This window comes from Bos mutus, chromosome X, assembly GCF_027580195.1.
Source record: "Bos mutus isolate GX-2022 chromosome X, NWIPB_WYAK_1.1, whole genome shotgun sequence".
In the NCBI taxonomy this organism is placed as follows: domain Eukaryota; kingdom Metazoa; phylum Chordata; class Mammalia; order Artiodactyla; family Bovidae; genus Bos; species Bos mutus.
The window spans coordinates 95,478,534-95,502,053 of NC_091646.1; the positions used below are offsets into that span (position 1 = coordinate 95,478,534).

The following is a 23,520-nucleotide window of genomic DNA, read 5'->3' on the forward strand; positions in this document are numbered from 1 at the left end:
AACTTGAGCAAAAACATGGAAATTATCTTGTGAAGTCAAATATATATAATCTCAGCAACTCTACCTCTAGGGAAACTCTTACATAAGTACATTAAAGATATGTACATGAATGTTCATAGCTATGGTGGTGGTGGTGATTTAGTCACTAAGTTGTGTCCAATTCTTGTGACCCCATGGACTGTAGCATGCCAGGCTCCTCGCCCCATGGAATTTTCTAGGCAAGAATACTGGAGTGGGTTAGCATTTCCTTCTCCAGGGGGTTTCCCCAACCCAGGAATCGAACCTGGGTCTCCTGTATTGCAGACACATTCTTTATCGACTGAGCTATGAGGAAAGTTCATAGCTATAGTATTGGTAATATAAAAAAAAAAAACAGATACACTAACTGAATGCACAATGAAATGAGTCTACAAATTACAGTATGTCTACATAATGGATTATTAAGCAGCAGGGATAATGAATAACATCCAGCTACACATAATCAAGATGAAGTTTAAAAACATAACATTCAATTAAAAGTAACGCACCAAAGATAATATATCTTTGTTATAAAGCTGAGAAACCAATAAACTAAACTAAATAATAAACAGTTAAGGAATTCATACATATGTGGCAACCCAATTAGAAAAAATAAAGAGATAATAATGACAAAATTCAGGAAAGTAGTTATCTCTTAAGAGGGGTAGGATCAAGATGAAGTCTACAGATAATTTAATGGTTGTGGTACTGTTCTGATACTTAAAATCAGTGGTGAATTCTTAAACCTTCATTTAATCTGTTCAATACTCTGCTTCATTACTTACATTTATATTACATATATTAATTTCTATATCACATTACTATATAATAAAAATTTTTTAACCTACATGGGCTGACTAGGGACACATTAATAAAAATCACTACACTCATACACTGATTCTACAAAAAGGTAACATACTTACCGGATGGATTTCAATATCAGCAACCTCAACAGATCCACCAATCCTAAGGTCTATGTCTTTTGCACAGCGAATAGCAACCTATTTAGGAGAAACATAAAATTCTGCAGAAACCATACTAAAATATACTCATATACTTCTCAGGTAAAATATTACCTGACATTTATATAACATTTTAGGATTTAAATAATCATAACATACTATAAATGTCATAAGATTTATTCTGGCAGTTGTCATCATTTCTTGTGATATGGAATTGAAATTAAGAGAAGTGAATTTTCAACTCTTAAAAACTTCCACCACAAATGGGACTAAGTGACAGCTTGTGAATTTGATTGAAGAGTTCTACCCATTTGCCTTGATATTACTGCCTCAAAGTCCATGTAAGCCTTTTGTATTGACCTAATTTCAACAGGATATTCAAAATTAAAACAAGAAACTAAGTACAACATGCTTCTTTCCATAGAAAAATACTAACATCCGAAACAACCATAATTCTAATGAGAGCAGCTAAAAATTGCTGAGTATACAGGCCAAGCACACTGCTAAATACATTATCTTTTTTTAAATCTTCAGTATTTTCTTAATACCCTAATTTCCAAGTGAGGAAAACTGAGGCTTGAGGTCACAAAAGTTGAAAGTAGCAGTGGCTAACCGTGGACCAAGAACTGCCTGAACAATCTCTTTCAAGAAAATTAAGATAGTGAAATAAGAATTTAGGTGTATAACTCCTAAAAAACAAAGCCTGAAGATTACATGAACACATAATTGTCTAATCAAAATCTCAGAAGCATGAAAATATCATTCCTTGAAAGCCCTACCTACATGAGATTGGTAGCAGTCAACTTCAAAATTTAAATCTAAATGTATACTATAATTAAGAAAGAGTCATGGATGTTTTTCACTCTTTCAACAGAATCAGTAACATTGTTTATACACAAACCATAAAATACCATTGTTTCAGAGTGCCATCTAGACAGTCTTATTAACTGAACTGCTTACTTCATAATACTTCATGATTTCTATATTTTATTTATAGAATATATAGTACATAAACAAAATATGTGACTAAAATCATAAGAAGCATAAGCCAATGCTTCAGAAGTAATTACAAATCAGTATGTGCTTCACTGATGAATGCTGCATGTAAGTCTCAACCCCCATGGCTCCCTTTTACTAACCTCTACATTCGCGGGTCATGAAAAATTCCGGGCTACCATAACACATTCACTACCCTCACTCATTGCTCGTTTGACCTTTCTGTCTCCCAAGACTTCATCTAACCGATCTAACTCCTCACAAATTCATAGCCCCAGAAATCATACACTCATCTATGCCTCTATTTCTCACAACCGTCTATCATCCCTGTTTTCTTGCCCATTTTCAGAGACATGAATTCTAGGATGTCACATGTCACAGGGACATCTAAGTCTGTGATATGTGATTTCTTTCCAGATCAGCCCCAATTTACCTGTCTCTATTTCTTTTTTTATTTAACTTCTTACAAAGTTTATCATTTTAACTTCTCATCAATATATTCAGCCCACTTACACTCATTCTTGGTCTTTATATGGGTAACAGAAATAATCTCTATCATCTCTAAGATTAATCCTTAGCCTTCAGACCAATATGCATAAGCAATGGCCTCTTTATTGGACATATTAGACATCTCTACATAGGGATGCAAAAGGTGCTTCAAACTCATGATTTCCCTCTAAAATCTGCTACTCATCCTCTAATCTCTTTCTCATTGAATGTAGTTCATCTGTTTAACTCTTGACTTACTTATTTTACTTATATGTGACCCCTTCCAATCATCAAACCCTAAATGTTCATCTCTTAAATTTGACAGAATTTGTCTAGAATCCTGTCTCCTAACAAAGAACACAATCTTCTCCTTCCTGGACATCACTACCAGACTAATAACTGCACTAGTCCCAGTTTAACGCTACTCTAAACCCAAGTGATATCTGAAAAATGCAAATCTCATTGTGAAACTCTCCATGCTTAAAGACTCATAGTTCTTAAAACAAAATTTTGAGTTCCTAAGTTGTTGATAAGGACCTGTATGACCTAAAATTTATACAGGTCTCTAAATATTTATATCTTTCTCCACTATCATTCAATCTATAAAGCCATGTTAAACTAAGTTTTTTCATATCTGCCTCGTAGCTCACTCTTTCCTATATCTGATCATGGTTCCTCAAGTACTTTTTCTTCTTCTCCTCCTTCACCCCACTACTATCCCTTTCCTCTGGGTGACTTTTAACTTTGGTGCCTTTTAGATGCATCTTCCCCTCGGAAACTGCCTCTGACCATGTTAAGCCTGGGTGGCAAACCTCTCTTGTATACTCCCTTAGCCTACTGCATTTCTCCATCATTATACTTAGCATACTATCTTTTAATTTTGAGTTGTTTGCATCCTCCATCAGATTGTACACTCTCAGAGAACAAGGACTCTAGTTATCTTGTTCAATTTTACATTCCTAGCATGTACAGAAGAGCCTAACACATAATGTATGCCCAATAAATACCCAGGGAATAGATGAATAAATGAATCTCATTATATTATAATGCTAAAAAGATAAACTTTGTAAAAGCAGTATAGTTCTTTGAAATACAGTGCCAGTTAATCTCTCAGTAAAACCTATATTTTAGTGGCTATATTTTTTACTTTTTCCATAAACATATAAACATATAAAAAATTCTGTCCAAATATCAGACCATATATCATAATATGTAATTTATAAACATATTTCAGTGTATAATTCTTTATAAAGGTAGGATATAATTATTAGGTTATTTATTTCAGGGCCAAGCAAATTGATATTTATTATATTAAGCTACATGTTATTTAAGAACTAACAGTTATGAGAAATTGAAGGATAAAATGGGGGATACATCTTAAGCTATTCATTTTGATCTGATGATAGCATACATGCTATTTTTTTAATGTGGGTTAATGTACACAGTTGATCATCAAATTGAAGAGTATTCCATGAGTTTATTTAATAAATAAAATTTATTACAGACTCATCTTACATGTTTTTTTCCTGTTTAATGAACTCTTAGAAATCCTTAAAATCAAGGTAGTATCTTTTTATTCACATAATTCCATGAACATAAAATACTAAGAAATTCATATATAATTTATCTCTAATTCCTACAGTTATTAAAGCTATTTAGAATTAACACCCAAAATTGATTATTTTTTCCTTAGTTATTTTTTAATACCATGGAGAAAACAATCCTTTGCTTTGTGACTAGTGAGGGCTTGTCACAAGTTAGAGATGTCAAATATTCCAAGTTCATGTGAAAAAAGTCCTGGAATTGATGAAAGGTATCCATTTCAACTTAGTACAAACTTCCATTAGCAACTTTCATCAAAAATATTTTCTACAAATCCTCTTGTCAAGTTCTGCTAACCATTTTCACAACAGATGGTATAGATAAGGTTGCTTATTTTTTAGATCTTTACAAACTGCACTTCTTTATTTTTTTATTTATTTTTTTTTTTTTTTTTTTTTTTTCTTTTTCTTTTTTTTTATTTTTAAACTTTACATAATTGTATTAGTTTTGCCAAATATCAAAATGAATCCATCACAGGTATACATGTGTTCCCCATCCTGAACCCTCCTCCCTTCTCCCTCCCCATACCATCCCTCTGGGTCGTCCCAGTGCACTAGCCCCAAGCATCCAGTATCGTGCATTGAACCTGGACTGGCAACTCGTTTCTTACATGATATTTTACATGTTTCAATGCCATTCTCCCAAATCTTCCCACCCTCTCCCTCTCCCACAGAGTCCATAAGACTGTTCTATACATCAGTTTCTCTTTTGCTGTCTCGTACACCAGGTTATTGTTACCATCTTTAAATTCCATATATATGCGTTAGTATACTGTATTTATGTTTTTCCTTCTGGCTTACTTCAATGGAATAAAATAGAAAGCCCAGAGATAAATCCACTCACATATGGACACCTTATCTTTGACAAAGGAGGCAAGAATATACAATGGATTAAAGACAATCTCTTTAACAAGTGGTGCTGGGAAATCTGGTCAACCACTTGTAAAAGAATGAAACTAGACCACTTTCTAACACCATACACAAAAATAAACTCAAAATGGATTAAAGATCTAAACGTAAGACCAGAAACTATAAAACTCCTAGAGGAGAACATAGGCAAAACACTCTCCGACATACATCACAGCAGGATCCTCTATGACCCACCTCCCAGAATATTGGAAATAAAAGCAAAAATAAACAAATGGGACCTAATTAACCTTAAAAGCTTCTGCACATCAAAGGAAACTATTAGCAAGGTGAAAAGACAGCCTTCAGAATGGGAGAAAATAATAGCAAATGAAGCAACCGACAAACAACTAATCTCAAAAATATACAAGCAACTCCTACAGCTCAACTCCAGAAAAATAAACGACCCAATCAAAAAATGGGCCAAAGATCTTTACAAACTGCACTTCTTTAGAGCTAACTCATTTAGAAATTTAGAATAGAAAAACAAAGGAAATGCTTTAAACTACTCTTTAGTATCATAATATTAAAACCCATCCCCATTAGAAGAAACCATTAAAACAAGCTTTCTAAGAATGAACAAGTACACAACATTTTATAGCATTATACCTACTATTATAAATATCATAACCAAACAAATCCATAGAGACATATATAAGAAGTGAGAACACATATGCATAAACATACCTTTGTTCTTATGTCAAATTTTTCTTTAACGGTAGGAGTACAGGAGATATTGAGAACAGTTAGTCCCCCCAGTGGAATGATTCCTTGTGATGGAACAATGTGAATCATAGACAAAAGACTCTGGTCACAAACCTGTAATCAAAAATTTGTAGAAATGTGACATTATCCTTTAAAGTTATCATTCCAAAATCTTCATAGTTTGCTTCTACACCACTACACAGAGAGATGACCTATAGGTACAGGGCTTGAGATGATTTGAATAGATTTTCAACTTCAAAACAAACATTTTGAAGTTCAACAAGGATTTGCACCCCTAATCCACAAATAGAACTTTCAGCAGTGACATCTTCCAATTCAAATAGGACAATGAAGTCGTTTTGAGACTTTGAAAAACTTACAAAAGAATGAGATATATCTGTTGGAGAGATGCCAAAATTCTAGATACTATTTTGATAGCTTGCCTTTGCCCTGATCCTAAAAAAATGAAAGCAAAGTTAGTGGGAAGGCAAGTTGATGAGGTAACCTCCTCTTCTTTATTATTTACTTCATAGCCCAGTGTCTAAGATATCATTTCAACCTTCAAAAAAGTAACTTACCAAAAGAGTTAAGGTATGGTTTGTCAGAAGCCAAATTAGGTTTATCTATCATGGCAAGAATACACAGAAGAACTGTACAAAAAAGATCTTCATGACCCAGATAATCACGATGGTGTGATCACTCACCTAGAGCCAGACATTCTGGAATGTGAAGTCAAGTGGACCTTAGAAAGCATCACTACGAACAAAGCTAGTGGAGGTGATAGAATTCCAGTTGAGTTATTCCAAATCCTGAAAGATGCTTCTGTGAAAATGCTGCACTCAATATGCCAGCAAATTTGGAAAACTCAGCAGTAGCCACAGGACTGAAAAAGGTCAGTTTTCATTCCAATCCCAAAGAAAGGCAATACCAAAGAATGCTCAAACTACCGCACAATTGCACTCATCTCACACGCTAGTAAAGTAATGCTCAAAATTCTCCAAACCAGGCTTCAGCAATATGTGAACTGTGAACTTCCTGATGTTCAAGCTGGTTTTAGAAAAGGCAGAGGAACCAGAGATCAAATTGCCAGCATCAGCTGGATCATGGAAAAAGCAAGAGAGTTCCAGAAAAACATCTATCTCTGCTTTCTTGACTATGCCAAAGCCTTTGACTGTGTGGACCACAATAAACTGTGGAAAATTCTTCAAGAGATGGGAATACCAGACCACCTGACCTGCCTCTTGAGAAACCTATATGCAGGTCAGGAAGCAACAGTTAGAACTGGACATGGAACAACAGACTGGTTCCAAATAGGAAAAGGAGTACGTCAAGGCTGTATATTGTCACCCTGTTTATTTAACTTATATGCAGAGTACATCATGAGAAACGCTGGACTGGAAGAAACACAAGCTGGAATCAAGATTGCTAGGAGAAATATCAATAACCTCAGACATGCAGATGACACCACCCTTATGGCAGAAAGTGAAGAGGAACTAAAAAGCCTCTTGATGAAGGTTTACGAGGAGAATGAAAAAGTTGGCTTAAGGCTCAACATTCAGAAAATGAAGATCATGGCATCCAGTCCTATCACTTTATGGGAAATAGATGGGGAAACAGTGGAACCAGTGTCAGGCTTTATTTTTCTGGGCTCCAAAATCCCTGCAGATGGTGACTGCAGCCATGAAATTAAAAGACGCTTACTCCTTGGAAGGAAAGTTATGACCAACCTAGATAGCATATTCAAAAGCAGAGACATTACTTTGCCAACAAAGGTTCATCTAGTCAAGGCTATGGTTTTTCCTGTGGTCATGTATGGATGTGAGAGTTGGACTGTGAAGAAGGCTGAGCACTGAAGAATTGATGTTTTTGAACTGTGGTGTTGGAGAAGACTCTTGAGAGTCCCTTGGACTGCAAGGAGATCCAACCAGTCCATTCTGAAGGAGATCAGCCCTGGGATTTCTTTGGAAGGAATGATGCTAAAGCTGAAACTCCAGTACTTTGGCCACCTCATGCGAAGAGAGTTGACTCATTGGAAAAGACTCTGATGCTGGGAGGGATTGGGGGCAAGAGGAAAAGGGGACGACAGAGGATGAGATGGCTGGATGGCATCACTGACTCTATGGACGTGAGTCTGAGTGAACTCCGGGAGTTGGTGACGGACAGGGAGGCCTGGCATGCTGCGATTCATGGGGTCGCAAAGGGTCGGACATGACTGAGTGACTGATCTGATCTGATCATTCCCTAAGTCAGAATAATTTGAAGGGAAATTGGTTAAGATTTTTAGGATGACGGAACACCCCCTAAGATCTAAGAACTAATTTTGAACAACAGAGTAGAAAAGGGTATTCTCCTTTGCTTGTTTGGGTAGAAGACATGTAAATATAAAGCTTGAAAGAAAGCTCTCAAATACTAACCTCTACTGTCACTATTAGGAGCTTTTAATGTTGGTTTAAACAACCACCACCACCCAGGGATTGATCCTGGGTCTCCTGCATTGCAGTCAGATTCTTAACTATCTGAGCCACCAGGGAAGCCCAATTTAAATATCACACACCACACAAATTAAATCAGGAGTAATAACTATAAACAGTGTATCTTTAGAATGGTCTTCATCTAGGTCCCACTTGCTACTGTAACAGTCTTAATGACAGAGTGAAAATGAGGGCAAAAAGGAAAAGCATATACTGAATATAACAAAAAATGTACGTTTTTTTTCAATTTTTTTCTACATCATCTTTTTTTTCCAATAAAACAAAATAACAGAAAGAAAGAAAAAGAGGGGTAAGAGAAGAAAAAAAGGAGAGACTAAGGAAGAGAGAGACAGAAAGAGGCAAATTTTATGGGAAATTAAAAGGACAAAGTATTATAATAGATGAAATGTATTCAGATAAATCTCATATGAAAAATCAAAATATTAACATTAGCCAATGTATAAAGGCTAAAGTATTAATGGCACAGAACTCATAGCAAACACATATTTCAAGTTATAATATGATCTGATTCAAGTAAGATTCCAAGATTCTACATTACCTTGAAATAAGCATGGTTTTGTCCTACATTGTGAAGAATGGCTTTCCTCCAAGTTGTTAGCCCTTGAGGGCTATTGCTAAAGAGTATCCGTGGCTCTAAAAATGTTACCTTGGAGTGTCCAAGCTAATAATAAGAAGAGACAGAACGTGAAATTGAAATAATTGTAAACATGTTTTTTTTTTTTTAATCTCCCATCAGATAACTCAAGCTTTTTCAGCTTCACAGAAATTTCTAAAATATGAAGTGTTATCAGACTTTATGGTGTGTTTAAGAGAAAAGAATTGAATATTTATAATGTAATCCTAAACTGAAGAAGGCAGGGAAAGCAAGAAAACTCTAAGGAGGAGGTAAATCCATGACTGAGAATCGTGTAGAACAGTCACTGTAGGGGATATTAGAGATCACCTACCCCACTATGTACAATGTGGGAAATAATGTGTGTGTCAAAATATTATCCAGGCAAGTTTCTACTAGAAGTCTTCTCAAAGAGCTTAACATACTGATAATGCATACTTTGCTTATCTGAGAATGGGGAAGCGACTTAGCAGCAGCAGCATATATACACAGCTGTTTGGCTTCCCAGGTAGCTCAAACAGTAAAGAATCTGCCTGCAATGCAGGAGACCTGGGTTCGATCCCTGGGTTGGGAAGATCCCCTGGAGAAGGACATGGCAACCCACTCCATTATTCTTGCCTGGAGAATTCCACAGATAGTGGAGCCTTGTGGGCTACAGTCCATGGAGACGCACAGAGTCAGACACGACTGAGCGACTAACACTTTCACTTTCATATACACATATGCATACCAACCAATTTAGAGCCCTCAAAATAAAAATCATTACATGTGCAAGACATTTCAGTTTCAGCGTGTTTCCTTCACTGACATGAAGAATAAATTCTCCCCTTTCTGGAGAATCAAAACCCGGCTGCCATGTTACTTCACATTCCAATGAGCAGTATGGTTCAACAGTGCCTACAGAGAATTTAGAGAGAATAAGAAAGTTATACCACATCTTTATTATATTTATTTTTTAATATCTAAAATTAGAACTGGCATATAAATATAATGACATTTAAAACCTATTTGAATTAAACAAACTACAGGGAACACCTTATACTCTAACTTTAATAGACATATCACAATATTTGATAAAAAATATGCTAATATTTAGAAAAAATTAAAATTTATCAATGAAGTGACACTCTAGGATTAGAAATTACTTTATATCTAGATGGTATAAACTTATTTGTGATCCCTGTTCAAACATCCCCTCCACATTTCTCAACACTCTGAAATACACCATTCATCCAGTTTTTTTGAGGAAGGAATTATCATTAACAAGAGGCTTCTTTTTGCTTGTTCGTTTCAATGTTCACATACCGAGATACGTAACTTCTGATGTAGTTTTTACTAACACATTTCTGTAATTCAAATAGATTTAGAACCCAGGAGGGATCAGGCACATTTGCTGTGAATTGCTTTACGTGTTTAAATTATCATCTCCTTTGGACTAAGAAAATAATACTTGATGGAAAGAATGACTTAGAAGCTATTCCCTCAGAAAGGCAGGATCATCTAAGATTCAAAGGCACAGGACACTGAACAGAGAGATGAGTGACAATCACAGCAAACTTTGCCTTGAGTCAGGCTGACTCACATATGATGGTAGTTTCCTCAATTCTGGTCTTTGCATGACACAGCAAATATTTGTTTCCCAAACATTTGCTATCCCATCTCCATGTGAATTTGTTTTCTCTCCTTTGAAGCCCCAAGCCACTATCTCAAACATCCACTTTTGCCTTTAGTTGAAGATGATATTTAAGCTGAGGATTTTGGCCACTCTGTCAAGTTATTGGGTTTTCCTGGGTCTCTCTCATCAATATATGTTATGAAACTTTTGCTTTTCTCCTGTTAATCTGTCAATTTAATTCTTAATTGCACTCACATGCTAGTAATGCTTAAAAGTCTCCAAGCCAGGCTTCAACAGTACGTGAACTGTGAACTTCCAGATGTTCAAGCTAGCTTTAGAAAAGGCAGAGGAACCAGAGATCAAATTGGCAACATTTGCTGGATCATTGAAAAAACAAGAGATTTCCAGAAAAACACCTATTTCTGCTTTATTGACTATGCCAAAGCCTTTGACTGTGTGGATCACAATAAACTGTGGAAAATTCTAAAAGAGATGGGAATACCAGACCACCTGACCTGCCTCTTGAGAAATCTGTATGCAGGTCAGGAAGCAACAGTTAGAACTGAACATGGAACAACAGACTGGTTCCAAGTCGGGAAAGTACATCAAGGCTATATATTGTCACCCTGCTTATTTAACTTATATGCAGAGTACATCATGAGAAATGCTGGGCTGGAGGAAGCACAAGCTGGAATCAAGATTGCCAGGAGAAATGTCAATAACCTCAGATATGCAGAAGACACCACCCTTATGGCAGAAAGCAAAGAACTAAAGAGCCTCTTGTTGAAAGTGAAAGAACAGAGTGAAAAAGTTGGCTTAAAGCTCAACATTCAGAAAACAAAGATCATGGCATCCAGTCCCATCACTTCATGGGAAATAGATGGGGAAACAGTGGAAACAGTTTCAGACTTTATTTTTTTGGGCTCCAAAGTCACTGCAGATGGTGACTGCAGCCGTGAAATTAAAAGACGCTTACTCCTTGGAAGGAAAGTTATGACCAACCTAGACAGCATATTAAAAAGGAGAGACATTACCAACAAAGGTCTGTCTCATCAAGGCTATAGTTTTTCCAGTAGTCACGTATGGATGTGAGAGTTGTACTATAAAGAAAGCTGAGCGCCGAAGAATTGATGCTTTTGAACTGTGGTGTTAGAGAAGACTCCTGAAGAGTCCCTTGGACTGCAGGGAGATCTAACCAGTCCATCCTAAAGGAGATCAGTCCTGGGTGTTCATTGGAAGGACTGATGTTGAAGCTGAAACTCCAATACTTTGGCCACCTGATACGAAGAGCTGACTCACTGGAAAAGACCCTGATCCTGGGAAAGTTTGAAGGCATGAGGAGAAGGGGATGACAGAGGATGAGATGGTTGGATGTCACTACGAACTCAATGGAGATGAGTTTGAGTAGACTCCAGGAGCTGGTGATCGTCAGGGAGGCCATGGGGTCACCAAGAGTTGGACATGACTTAAGGGTAGGAGAAAATGTCTTCTTCCCCAACACAATATAACAAAAGTGAAAGTGAAGTCGCTCAGTTGTGTCCTGCTCTTTGCAACTCCATGGACTGTAGCCCACCAGGCTCCTCTGTCCATGAGATTCTCCAGGCAAGAATACTGGAGTGGGTTGCCATTTCCTTCTCCAGTGGATCTTCCCAACCCAGGGATCAAACCCAGGTCTCCCGCATTGCAGGCAGACGCTTTAACTCCTGGGCCACCATGGTTCAGATGGTAATATAACAAAAGGGACATAGAAAACGGGACTCAATAAAATGATCTATACAAAGAGGCAAAAATAAAATTGAGTAATTATTTTATGAAAATTCTGAGCATTAAACAGAAAATGATATAAGAGAAATCTATGTGTATAAATCATGCATACTTTCCTCAATAATATATGAAATACACTGAAGTATTGTAGCATTTGTGTTCTAAAAAAAAACTAAAAGTACTTAAAGGCTAATGATATCATTCACAGAAACACTGTTATTTTTGTTCATTGCATGCTCAGTCATGGCCTACTCATACTGTATTTGGAATTAAATGTCTTTGTTTTTCCTTTGACAAAAAAAAAAGATAAGACATGCTATGAGCAATCCAAAGAAAAGCAATTATTTTTTTCTGTAAAACACAGCACTAAAAACCATGAGAAGTTTGTGTATGTGTGTGCTCAGTCGTGTCTGATTCTCTGTGACCCCATAGACTACAGCCCACCAGGCTCCAGGCAAGAATCCTGGAATGGGCTGCCATTTCCTCCTCTAGGGAATCTTCCTGTCTCAATGATCAAACTTGTATCTCTTGCATTGGCAGGTGGAATTCTTACCCCTGAGCCACCAGGGAAACCTCTAAGTTAAAAACTTGTTAATTCTATAATAGTGTCTCTTGCATCCTGTGCATTGGCAAGCAGATTCTTTTACCACTGCATTGTAATTCCACTTTTGACTAATGAATCTTTGTCACAGCATTTTCATGGTAGCCATAAGGGGGAAGCCCAACCACTCAACCGTGGCTAGGATGGAGAAATACAAGGAAAAGTGCTTATGCGCAGTGCTTTTCAGATACCTTTAGTGCCGTATCACATGCTTGATCAAAACCTATATCTGGAATGCAGATAATAAAACTACATCTGACACCTGCTGAAAAAAACTGGAGAAGGTTTATAAAGAAACTCTGAAATCTACACAAATAATTCCTTTTTCTTCTCTGATCATTTACTCAGCTTTTCTCTATATTGGGGCTGCTGCTGCTGCTGCTGCTAAGTTGCTTCAGTCGTGTCCAACTCTGTGTGACCCCATAGATGGCAGCCCACCAGGCTCCCCCGTCCCTGGGATTCTCCAGGCAAGAACACTGGAGTGGGTTGCCATTTCCTTCTCCAATGCATGAAAGCGAAAAATGAAAGTGAAGTCACTCAGTCGTGTCTGACTCTTCGCGACCCCATGGACTGCAGCCTAACAGGCTCCTCCGTCCATGGGATTTTCTAGGCAAGAGTACTGGAGTGGGGTGCCATCGCCTTCTCCGTAGATTGGGGCAGGACCCAATACTTCCAGCATTAGTAACAACAACAACAAAAAGAGCTTGGTCAAATGAATCTGCTGAATATTCAGAGGAAGTATATCTCAAATCCTTAATAAATTATAATCTGGGATTGTGCTAAATCTATCCAGATTAATAAAAAGATTAAATATGGTTATATCAATGATCTCCAGTCATAATAAAAGAACAGTCCTCCTCCTCCACTTGTTGTTACCATCTCTGAATATATCTGCCCTAAAATTAAGTGAAGTATTAAAGTGTTCAGTCACTTAGTGTCCGACTCTTTGTGATCCCAAGGGGTGTAGCCTGCCAGGCTCCTCTGTCCATGGAATTATACAGGCAAGAATACTGGAGTGGGTTGCCATTTCTTTCTCCAGGGGATCTTCCCAACCCAGGGATTGAGCCTGGGTCTCCTGCATTACCAGCAGATTCTTTACCATCTGAGCCACCAGGAAAGCCCCTTAAATTAATACTCAAGCTTGTTTATAACACTCCCCATTAACAACACTGGTGCACACTCAGTCATGTCTGAATCTTTGCGACTCTATGGACTGTAGCCTGCTAGGCTCCTCTGTCCATGGGATTTTTCAGGCAAGAATACTGGAGTAGGATGCATTTTCCTCCTCCAGGGGATCTTCCCAAACCAGGGATCAAATCCACATCTCATGCATCTCCTGTATTGTAGGCAAATTCTTTAGCACTGTGCCAGTAGAGTTATACAAAAGTCATGATTTGGAAATGATTTTCCCAGGAAAATCACCTAAGACAAGAATTCTAAATGCCAGGACTCCTTTGTGATCTGAAGTATAGTCTACTTAGATCTCAAATGAAGACTATTCCTAAATTAGATATAAAGAGGGAGGGAGGGGGAGGAAAGGACACAGGGAAGCTAAGAGGGCAGGAATGTCCCATTGTCACAAGATCATATGTGATGTACTTATACATTCTTAGCACCTTTATGCAGTATACACTTAAGATATAACTAAGGCCTGAACACACGAATAAATGAATGTCTAAATCAAACAAACAGAATAAACTTACCTTTAGCTGGACGAATGGAAAATGCCATCCCCTTTCCTGTATTTATCGGTTGCCATTCAAATTTGACAAAGTAATTCTGATGATTATACATCCTAACCGTCCCCCTAAAACATGTTTTCACCAAGAAGCCTCGTGGTCTCAGTATCAGCTCATTAGAAGATAGCTGAAGTCTTACTGGCAGGACAACTGCCATCACTAGGATGTGTCCACCAGGCATATTGTTCACTGTGAAGGTGAAAGACCTGTAACACAGCAAAAGCATCCAGATTGAATGGATAACAGCTCTTAACTGAATGACAGACTTTAGGTACATGTAAAAATGCATATATTATGGATTGATATCCACAATTCTTAGTAAAAAAAATAAATCAAAATAATTATGAAAGGTAATTACACTGAAATATGAATCCACAAATTGCTGCACATATAGTTCCTACCTTTTAGAACCAAATATGACATATACAAAAATAATTGGGGCAAATACACAAAAGGACATTTTTGATTCTAGCAAATAGAAATTTGAAAATAAATCCTACTTCCAAAATTTTCCAATGGTGGGAGATTCAAATATCACTGAAATATAAGTATTAGTTGTAGGTGGAATCACATATGAAAATTGGCTGGTTTTCTTAAGTTCTTCCAAACTGACATCTAATTGGATCAGAATGTGAATTGGTAGCATATTAATAACATGTAGTAGATGAGTATTTGTTGAGTTCACACAAACATCACCAAAGTTAAGGACAGAGGGCCCTGAAAAAACAAAAAGTTACTAAGTTTAATTGCTGAAAAATGTATTCACACTATATTTTGATCGATTAATTCATTTAAAATAGCACTTAAAATACTATAATATCAGAAATTATTAAGAGAGTGTTTTATAAAGATGTTCATAACTTGATAGTTAGAGGTTATTGGCCAAAATTCAAATAGATTCTGATATGGAAAATTACATGACAAAATTACTATCACTAATTATAACTCATCTCAGTACACAAATTTGCATACTCCAACACCCTCTCCACTCTCATGAATGCATCTATGTTCACTTATCCAGAATTTACAGAAACTGGCAACTTTCCCATGACTCATTATTTAAATTTTGTTTTTCTCTTTAAATGCCCAAAGTTTTTATATAACTCCAAAAAGTATTCTTGTACCTTTTCATAGTTTCTCCCTACCACCATCCTCTGTATTCCCCCTTTCCAGACAACCACTCATTTGCTTTATGTCACGATAGATCAGGTTGCATTTTCCAGACTTTAATATGAGTGGAATAATATAGAAAGTGTGTTTTTTCCTCTGATTTCTTTCATTCAGCAAGTTCTCTGGAGATCCATTTAAGATGTTTCATGTGTCAATAGTCTATTCTTTTTACTAAGTAGCAGTCCATTACGGAGAAGGCAATGGCACCCCACTCCAGTCCTCTTGCCTGGAAAATCCCATGGATGGAGGAGTCTGATAGGCTGTAGTCCATGGGGTCGCTGAGGATCGGACATGACTGAGCGACTTCACTTTCACTTTTCACTGTCATGCATTGGAGAAGGAAATGGCAACCCAGTCCTGTGCTCTTGCCTGGAGAATCCCAGGGACGGCGGAGCCTGGTGGGCTGCCATCTCTGGGGTCGCACAGAGTCGGACACGACTGAAGCGACTTAGCAGCAACAGCACCAGTCCATTATAGGTGAATGTTTACACATCACCTGTTACCACTTGGACTCTTCCCAGGTATGGCCTATTAAAATTAAGGATGCTAAAATATTTGCAAACAAGTATTTTATTTAAAATATACCTTCATTTCCTTTAGATATTTAGGAGTATAATGAATGGATAATATGGTAGATGTGTGCTTAAATGTATAAGAAACTGCCAAACTTCAAAATGGTTGTATTGAGTTGGCCAAAAAGTTTGTTCTGACTTTTCTATAATATCTTAGGGAAAAACCCAAAAGAACTTTTTGGCCAACCCAATTTAATTTCACATTCCCACTAGCAGTATACAAGAGTCTCAGTTTCCCCAAATCTTCAACAACAATTGAACTGGTAAGTTTTTTAGCCATTCTAATAGATTTATATAGCAGTATCTCATTTTGGTTTTATTTTGTGTTTCCCTAACAATGAATGTTAAAAAACAAAGATCATGGCATCCAGTGCTAACTATCACTTCATGACAAATATAGAAGGGGAAAAAGTGGAAGCAGTGACAAATTTTCTCTTCCTGAGCTCCAAAATCACTGTGAATGGTGACTTCAGCCACAAAAATAGAAGATGCTTGCTTCTTGGAAGGAAGGCCATGTGAAGCCTAAACAGTGTATTAAAATGTAAACACATCACTTTGCCAACAAAGGTCCATACAGTCAAAGCCATAGTTTCCCAGTAGTCATATATGGATGTGAAAGTTGGACCATAAAGAAGGCTGAATGCTGAAGAACTGATGCTTTCGAATTGTGGTACTGGAGAAGATGTTTGAGAGTCCCTTGGACTGCAAGGAGATCAAGCCAATCAATCATAAGGGAAATTAACCCTGAATACTCATTGGAAGGACTACTGCTAAAGCTGAAGCTCCAATACTTTGGCCACTGATGTGAACAGCTGACTCATTGGAAAAGACCCTGATGCTGGGAAAGATTGAAGGCAAAAGGAGAAGAGGGCAGCAGAGGATGAGATGGTTGGATGGCATCACTGATTCAATGGACATGAACTTGGATGAATTACAGGAGATGGTAAGGGACAGGGAGGTCTGACATGCTGTAGTTCATGGGGTCGCAAAGAGCTGGACATGATTTAGTGACTGAACAACAACAGCAATGAACAATGGTACATCTCTTTCCATGTGCATATTTGTTGTTATATCTTTTATAAGGAAGGAAGCATATGACTTAATGATCTATCTATTTTGATTTACTTTTGGCATATCACGTTAGGTATGACCACAAATTCAAGTGTTTTTTTTTTTTTTTTTTCGTTTTTTTTGGCTTGTGACTCCTCTGTCCCAGCACTATTTATTGCAAAGACTAGGTTTTCTGCACCATACTGCATTTGCACCTTTGTCAAAAGGCAGCTGTCCAATATACACAGATCTATTTCTGAACCATATGTATCAGTCATTGGTCTATATTTATGCCAATAACATACGGTTTTGCTTACTAATATATCTTGAAATCAAGCAGTGTATTATCTTCAACACATTTTCCTTTTCCAAAATTTTTTTGACTATTCTAACTACTTTGTATTCCTATGTTAATTTTAAAATGAGCCTGTCAATTTCTACAAAAGATCCTGATGGGATTTTGGTTGGAATTGTGGTGAATCTGTATATTCTTTGGATCATTTTTGCATATCCTTTATGTCTCTGCATAACTTTTTGAATAAAAGGAATACAGTTTCAGTGTCATTGTCTGATAATTTTAACATAAGTATCAGTATTAATGATTTAACTGGTTAATAATTCTATTTATTATGGCTTATATTTCCCTGATTATTTTTATGTGTTGTAATATTTACTTGGATGTCAGATATAGTAAATTTTACCTCATTAGGTAATAGACAATTTTTCATATTCTTATAATTTTCTCAAGCTCTACTCTGCAAGGAAGTTACCTTAAAACAGACTGGTGCTTCCAGATCCTTCTTTTGTGAATGTTACCTGGGTCCAGAGTATTGCTTTAACTAGTAATAATTATCCTCCAGTACTCAGGCAAGAACTTCCTTAGTACTCTTCCTCAACATTCCATGAATCATGAGGTTTAAGTACTGGTTGAGGCAAATAATACAGAGGTATGCTAGAAATATTAAGACAGAGATCCAAGAACAAGAAAGACAAAGTGTGGCTAATAAGATTCAATTTATACTTAGGATTGCCAGAGCAATCCTGAATAGGATGAGCTAATTTGGAAGACTTACACTTAATGATTTCAAAACTTATCAGAAAGCTACTTACTGACAGTGTAGAACTGCCACTAGAATAGACATACAGATCAATGGAACAGAATAAAGACTCCAGAACAAGCCTTGACATATTTGGTCATTTGATTTTTGAAAAAGGTGCCAAGGCAATTCAATAAGAAATGATAGTATTTTCAACAAATGGTGCTGGGACAACTGAATATCCACATATAACAATATGAATTTAGACTCTTAACTCTTACCATAAACAAAAATTTTAAAAAACATTAAAAGGAATTGTAGTCCTAAACATAAGATCTAAAAATACAAAATGTTTAGGAGAAAATATTTGCGAATTGGGCTAGCTAAAGATTGTTGGGCATGATATTAAAAGCATGATCAATGAAATGAAAAAAAATAAGCTAATTCAATTTTGTTTAATAATTGCTGTGCTTTAAATAACATTATTAAGAAAATAAAAAAAAAGCCACAGATTTAGGGAAAATATTTGGAAATCATATCTGAAAAAAGATGTGTATTCAAAATACATAAACAATTATTAAACTCTATACTGAGGAGGCAAACATCCAAATTAAAAATTGGGGAAAGACGTTTCTCCAAATAAGATATACAATTTAAATAGTTGTATCTCTAAGTAAATACATCAATATATATTCAACACTTTGTCAAAAAGAAAATGCAAATCAAAAGCACAATGAGAGAACATTTTGTACCCACTAGCATGGCTGTAATCAAAAAGACAGAAAATAACAATTGTTGGTGAAAACCTGGAGAAACTGCAACCCTGATATACATATCAACAACCTCTGGTATGGCGATGATACCACTCTAATGGCAGAAAGTAAAGAGGAACTAAAGAGCCTCTTGATGAGGGTGAAAGAAGAGAGTGAAAAAGCTGGCTTGAAACTCAACATTCAAAAAACTAAGATCATGGATGACATCCAATCCCATTACTTCATGGAAAATAGATGGGGAAACAATGGAAACAGTGACAGACTTTATTTTCTTGGGCTCCAAAACACTGCATCCATTAAATTAAAAGACACTTGCTCCTTGAAAGAAAAGTTATGACAAACCTAGACAGTGTATTAAAAATCAGAGATTTCACTTTGCTGAAATGTAGTCAAAGCTATGGTGCATCCAGTAGTCATGTACGGATGTGAGTCAGACCATAAAGAAGGCTAAGAGGCGAAGAATTGATGCTTTTGTATTGCGGTTATGGAGAACACTCTTGAGAGTCCCTTGCATTTCAAGGAGATTAAACCAGTCAATCCTAAAGGAAATCAACCCTGCACATTCATTAGAAAGATGGTTATTGAAGCTCCAATACTTTGGCTACCTGATAGGAACAACCGACTCATTGGAAAAGACCCCGATGCTGGTAAAGACTGAAGCAGGAGGAGAAGGGGACACGTGAGGATGAGATGGTTAGATAGCATCACCAACTCAATGGACATGAATTTGAGCAAACTGTGAGATAGTGGACAACAGAAGAGTCTGGTATGTTGTAGTCCAGGGGGTCGCAAAGAGTATGACACAACTTAGTGACTGAACAACTGTTGGAGGGATTGCAACCTAGTGCAGTCACTACAGAAAAGTTTTGGCAATTTCATTAAAAGTTACACACAAAGTTACCATCAGTTCAGTTCAGTCTCTCAGTCGTGTCTGACTTTTTGCAACCCCATGGACTGCAGCACTCCAGACTTCCCTGTCCATCACCCACTGCCGGAGTTTACTCAAACTCATGTCCATCAGTCGGTGATGCCATCCAACCATCTCATCCTCTGTTGTCCCCTTCTCCTCCTGCCTTCAATCTTGCCCAGCATCAGGATCTTTTCCAATGAGTCAGTTGTTCACACCAGCTGGCCAAAGTACTGGAGTTTCAGCCTCAATATCAGTCCTTCCAATGAATATTCAGGACTGATTTCCTTTAGGAGTGACTGGTTTGATCTCCTTGCAGTCCAAGGGACTCTCAAGAATCTTCTCCAACACCACAGTTCAAAAGCATCAATTCTTCGGCACTCAGCGTTCTTTACAGTCCAACTCTCACATTCCATAAATGACTACTGGAAAAACCATAACTTTGACTAGATGGACTTTAGTTAACAAAGTAATATCTCTGCTTTTTAATATGTGGTCTAGGTTGATCATAGCTTTTCTTTCAAGTAGCAAGCATCTTTTAATTTCATGGCTATAGTCACCATCTGCAGTGATTTTGGAGCCCCCCAAAATAAAGCCTCTCACTGTTTCCCCATCTCTTTGCCATGAAGTAATGAGACTGGATGCCATGATCTTAGTTCTCTGAATGTTGAGCTTTAAGCCAACTTTTTCACTCTCCTCTTTCACTTTCATCAAGAGGCTCTTTAGTTGTTCTTCACTTTCTGCCATAAGGGTGGTGTCTATCTGAAATTATTGATATTTCTCCCAGCAATCTTGATTCCAGCTTGTGCTTCATCCAGCCCAGCGTTTTGCATGATGTACTCTGCATATAAGTTAAATAAGCAGGGTGACACTATACAGCCTTGACGTACTCCTTTCCCAATTTGGAACCAGTTACCATACCAGTCAGCAATTCTACTCATAGGAATCTAACCAAAAGAAATAAAAACATATGTTCACTCAAAGAATTATATGTGACTATTTAAAGCAGCATTATTCACAATAGCCTCAAACTGGAAACAGCTCAGTGTCCCTCAACTGTAAATGGGTGAACAAAATGTGTGTGTGCTTAGTTGCTCAGTCATATCCATCTCTTTGGACTGTAGGCTCCTCTGTCCATGGGGATTGTCCAGGCAAGAATACTGGAGTGGGTTGCCATGCCCTACTCCAGGGAGTATTCCCAACCCAGGGATCAAGCCTAGGTCTTCCACATTGCAGGCAGATTCTTTACCAGCTGAGCCACCAGGAAAGCCCAAGAATACTGGAGAGGATAGCCTATCCCTTCTCCAGTGTATCTTCCTGACCCAGGAATCAAACCAGGGTCTCCTGCATTGTGGGCAGATTCTTTACCAGCTGAGCCACCAGGGAAGCCCATTCCTAATAAAATGAGATACTATTTATGCATAACAACAAACAAAATATTTATACCTAACATTACAGGGATGGATCTTACGAACATTATGCTAAGTAAAAGAAGTAATGTAAGAGAGACCACATATTATGTGATTCCTTTTACATGAAATGTTCAGAATGGGCAAATCTATAGTGACAGAAAGCTAATTAATGGTTGCCTGGGGTTAGGGGTGGGAACTGGAAGTAAGAGCATAACAGTGATAGAGGCTGATGGCATCATTGTAAAAACTGAATTGTGATGATGGCTGAATAAACCTGTAAATTCACTGAAATTCACTGATTTGCATGCTTTGACCTGGTGAATTTTATGAAATATGAATTATACTTCAATAAATCTATTTTTTAAAAAGACTTCAGTAAGTTTTTATAGATTCTTACCAACAATTACTTGATAAATTTGCTTTGGTGTCAAAGTTAAGCTGCAATCATGTTTTTCATGGGGTGTGGATGGGTCTGATTTAAGTCCTTTAAGAACCTGTGAGAAATCACATTATTCCAAAATTAACTATTCAATACTAGCAAAAGATATTTTAAGAATTATCATGGTATAATCAAATGTGAAATATTGCACATGCCTTTCTTCTCAGAGACTTTGTCTCCTTGACTGCTATATTTCTGGTTCTCAGCAATTGGTTGTGTTTGATCCAACACTGTGTTGAAGGTAACTCCTCTTCCCTTTCCACTTCTGAGACAGTGGGTGATTTTAGACCAGATGCAGGATGTAATCCTATGTCTATGTCATTATATGAGTATATGTGCTTCCTAGGGAAATCATAATAATAACTAATTGAGGCTAAGTCTTTTAGAAAAGATATACATCAGTAAATTCAAATATTCCCCATATTAGATGCTGTTACTGACCCACTGAGATCCACTGAAGCAGGCAAAAGTACTTTCCACATAAAATTGCCCTCTGTTAAGAGGACCCCATTCTCAAATACCACCCCAGTAAAGTTATACCCACCCTACCATACCCAATGACAGTTCACAGGCAATGACTGATATGGAGCACAAAAGTTCCTTTGACTCAAGGCAGGAACAACAAGGCCCAAGAAACTGCAGGCATCAGTCTGAGAGTAAACTTTATTTGAAACACATTAGTTCTGAGCTCCCTCTCCTGCCCTATCCTGCTTCCTCACATTGTACACGTTTCTCCCAAAAGAACATCCTCCAAAAATCACATGTGCTGGAACTCCTGTCTCATAATATGCTTCTAGGGAAGTCCATCTAAGACATTCCCAAATCAAAAGTAAAAAAGGAAATAAATGCAGTTTAAGTAGTTCAATGTTTTGTTATTTTCATACATAAAAACATCCTTTAAATCATGAAAAAGAACCTAAAGAAAAAAATTCTGGCTTTACAGGTACCATGATCTGTTTGTTTCATATTGTTTGAGAAAGTGAACTTTACCTGTGTGCTTCTTTCTGTAGGCGCACATTTCTTAAAAATTTAATGTATTCCACATAATAGTTATCATGAGATTTCTTTACTATTTTTTCAAATTTAGTATATGCAAAATCAGGATCCACATAGTTATATCTTGGAATCTTTGTGAAAATCGTCCTAGAATATGAAGAAGTCATGTTAATATTTATGTATTACATAAATATACATGTGCATTTATTCAATCAGTATTTTTATTGAGTGCCTCCTATACCAGGAGTTGGGCACAGACTTTGTCCTGTCCTGATATTGTCCTCATATCCTATTATATACGGAGACATTATTACATGTAGGATTAAAATTATGTCTAATTTTCTTCATAAACTAATGACAGAAAATCTCTAAGGTCATTGGGATGTAATACCACCTATTCTTGGGGTATTAGTCAAGGAGGTAATAATTTGGGCAGTTCCAGGTTACTACATCTGCTGGATCATTGAAAAAGAAAGAGAGTTCTAGAAAAACATCTATTTCTGCTTTACTGACTATGCCAAAGCCTTTGACTGTGTGGATCACAATAAACTGTGGAAAATTCTGAAAGATATGGGAATACAAGACCATCTGACCTGTCTCTTGAGAAACCTGTATGCAGGTCAGGAAGCAACAGTTAGAACTGGACATGGAACAGCAGACTGG

At 37.0% G+C, this 23,520-nt stretch overlaps 1 protein-coding gene across 3 annotated transcripts in view; it reads right to left on the minus strand.

Annotated features, from left to right (window-relative positions):
* The window catches only part of CFAP47 (cilia and flagella associated protein 47), a 502,187-nt gene that overhangs the window by 436,716 nt on the left and 41,951 nt on the right, over positions 1-23,520 (minus strand). For all 3 annotated transcript variants that reach the window (XM_070365964.1, XM_070365963.1, XM_070365962.1), the window contains exons 11-19: positions 22,852-23,004; positions 22,017-22,203; positions 21,820-21,916; positions 15,002-15,218; positions 14,466-14,707; positions 9,549-9,679; positions 8,708-8,830; positions 5,660-5,791; positions 942-1,019 (exon numbers count right to left, since the gene is read on the minus strand). In XM_070365964.1, the coding sequence (XP_070222065.1) occupies positions 942-1,019; positions 5,660-5,791; positions 8,708-8,830; positions 9,549-9,679; positions 14,466-14,707; positions 15,002-15,218; positions 21,820-21,916; positions 22,017-22,203; positions 22,852-23,004 (1,360 nt within the window). The remainder of the gene's footprint in view (positions 1-941; positions 1,020-5,659; positions 5,792-8,707; positions 8,831-9,548; positions 9,680-14,465; positions 14,708-15,001; positions 15,219-21,819; positions 21,917-22,016; positions 22,204-22,851; positions 23,005-23,520) is intronic.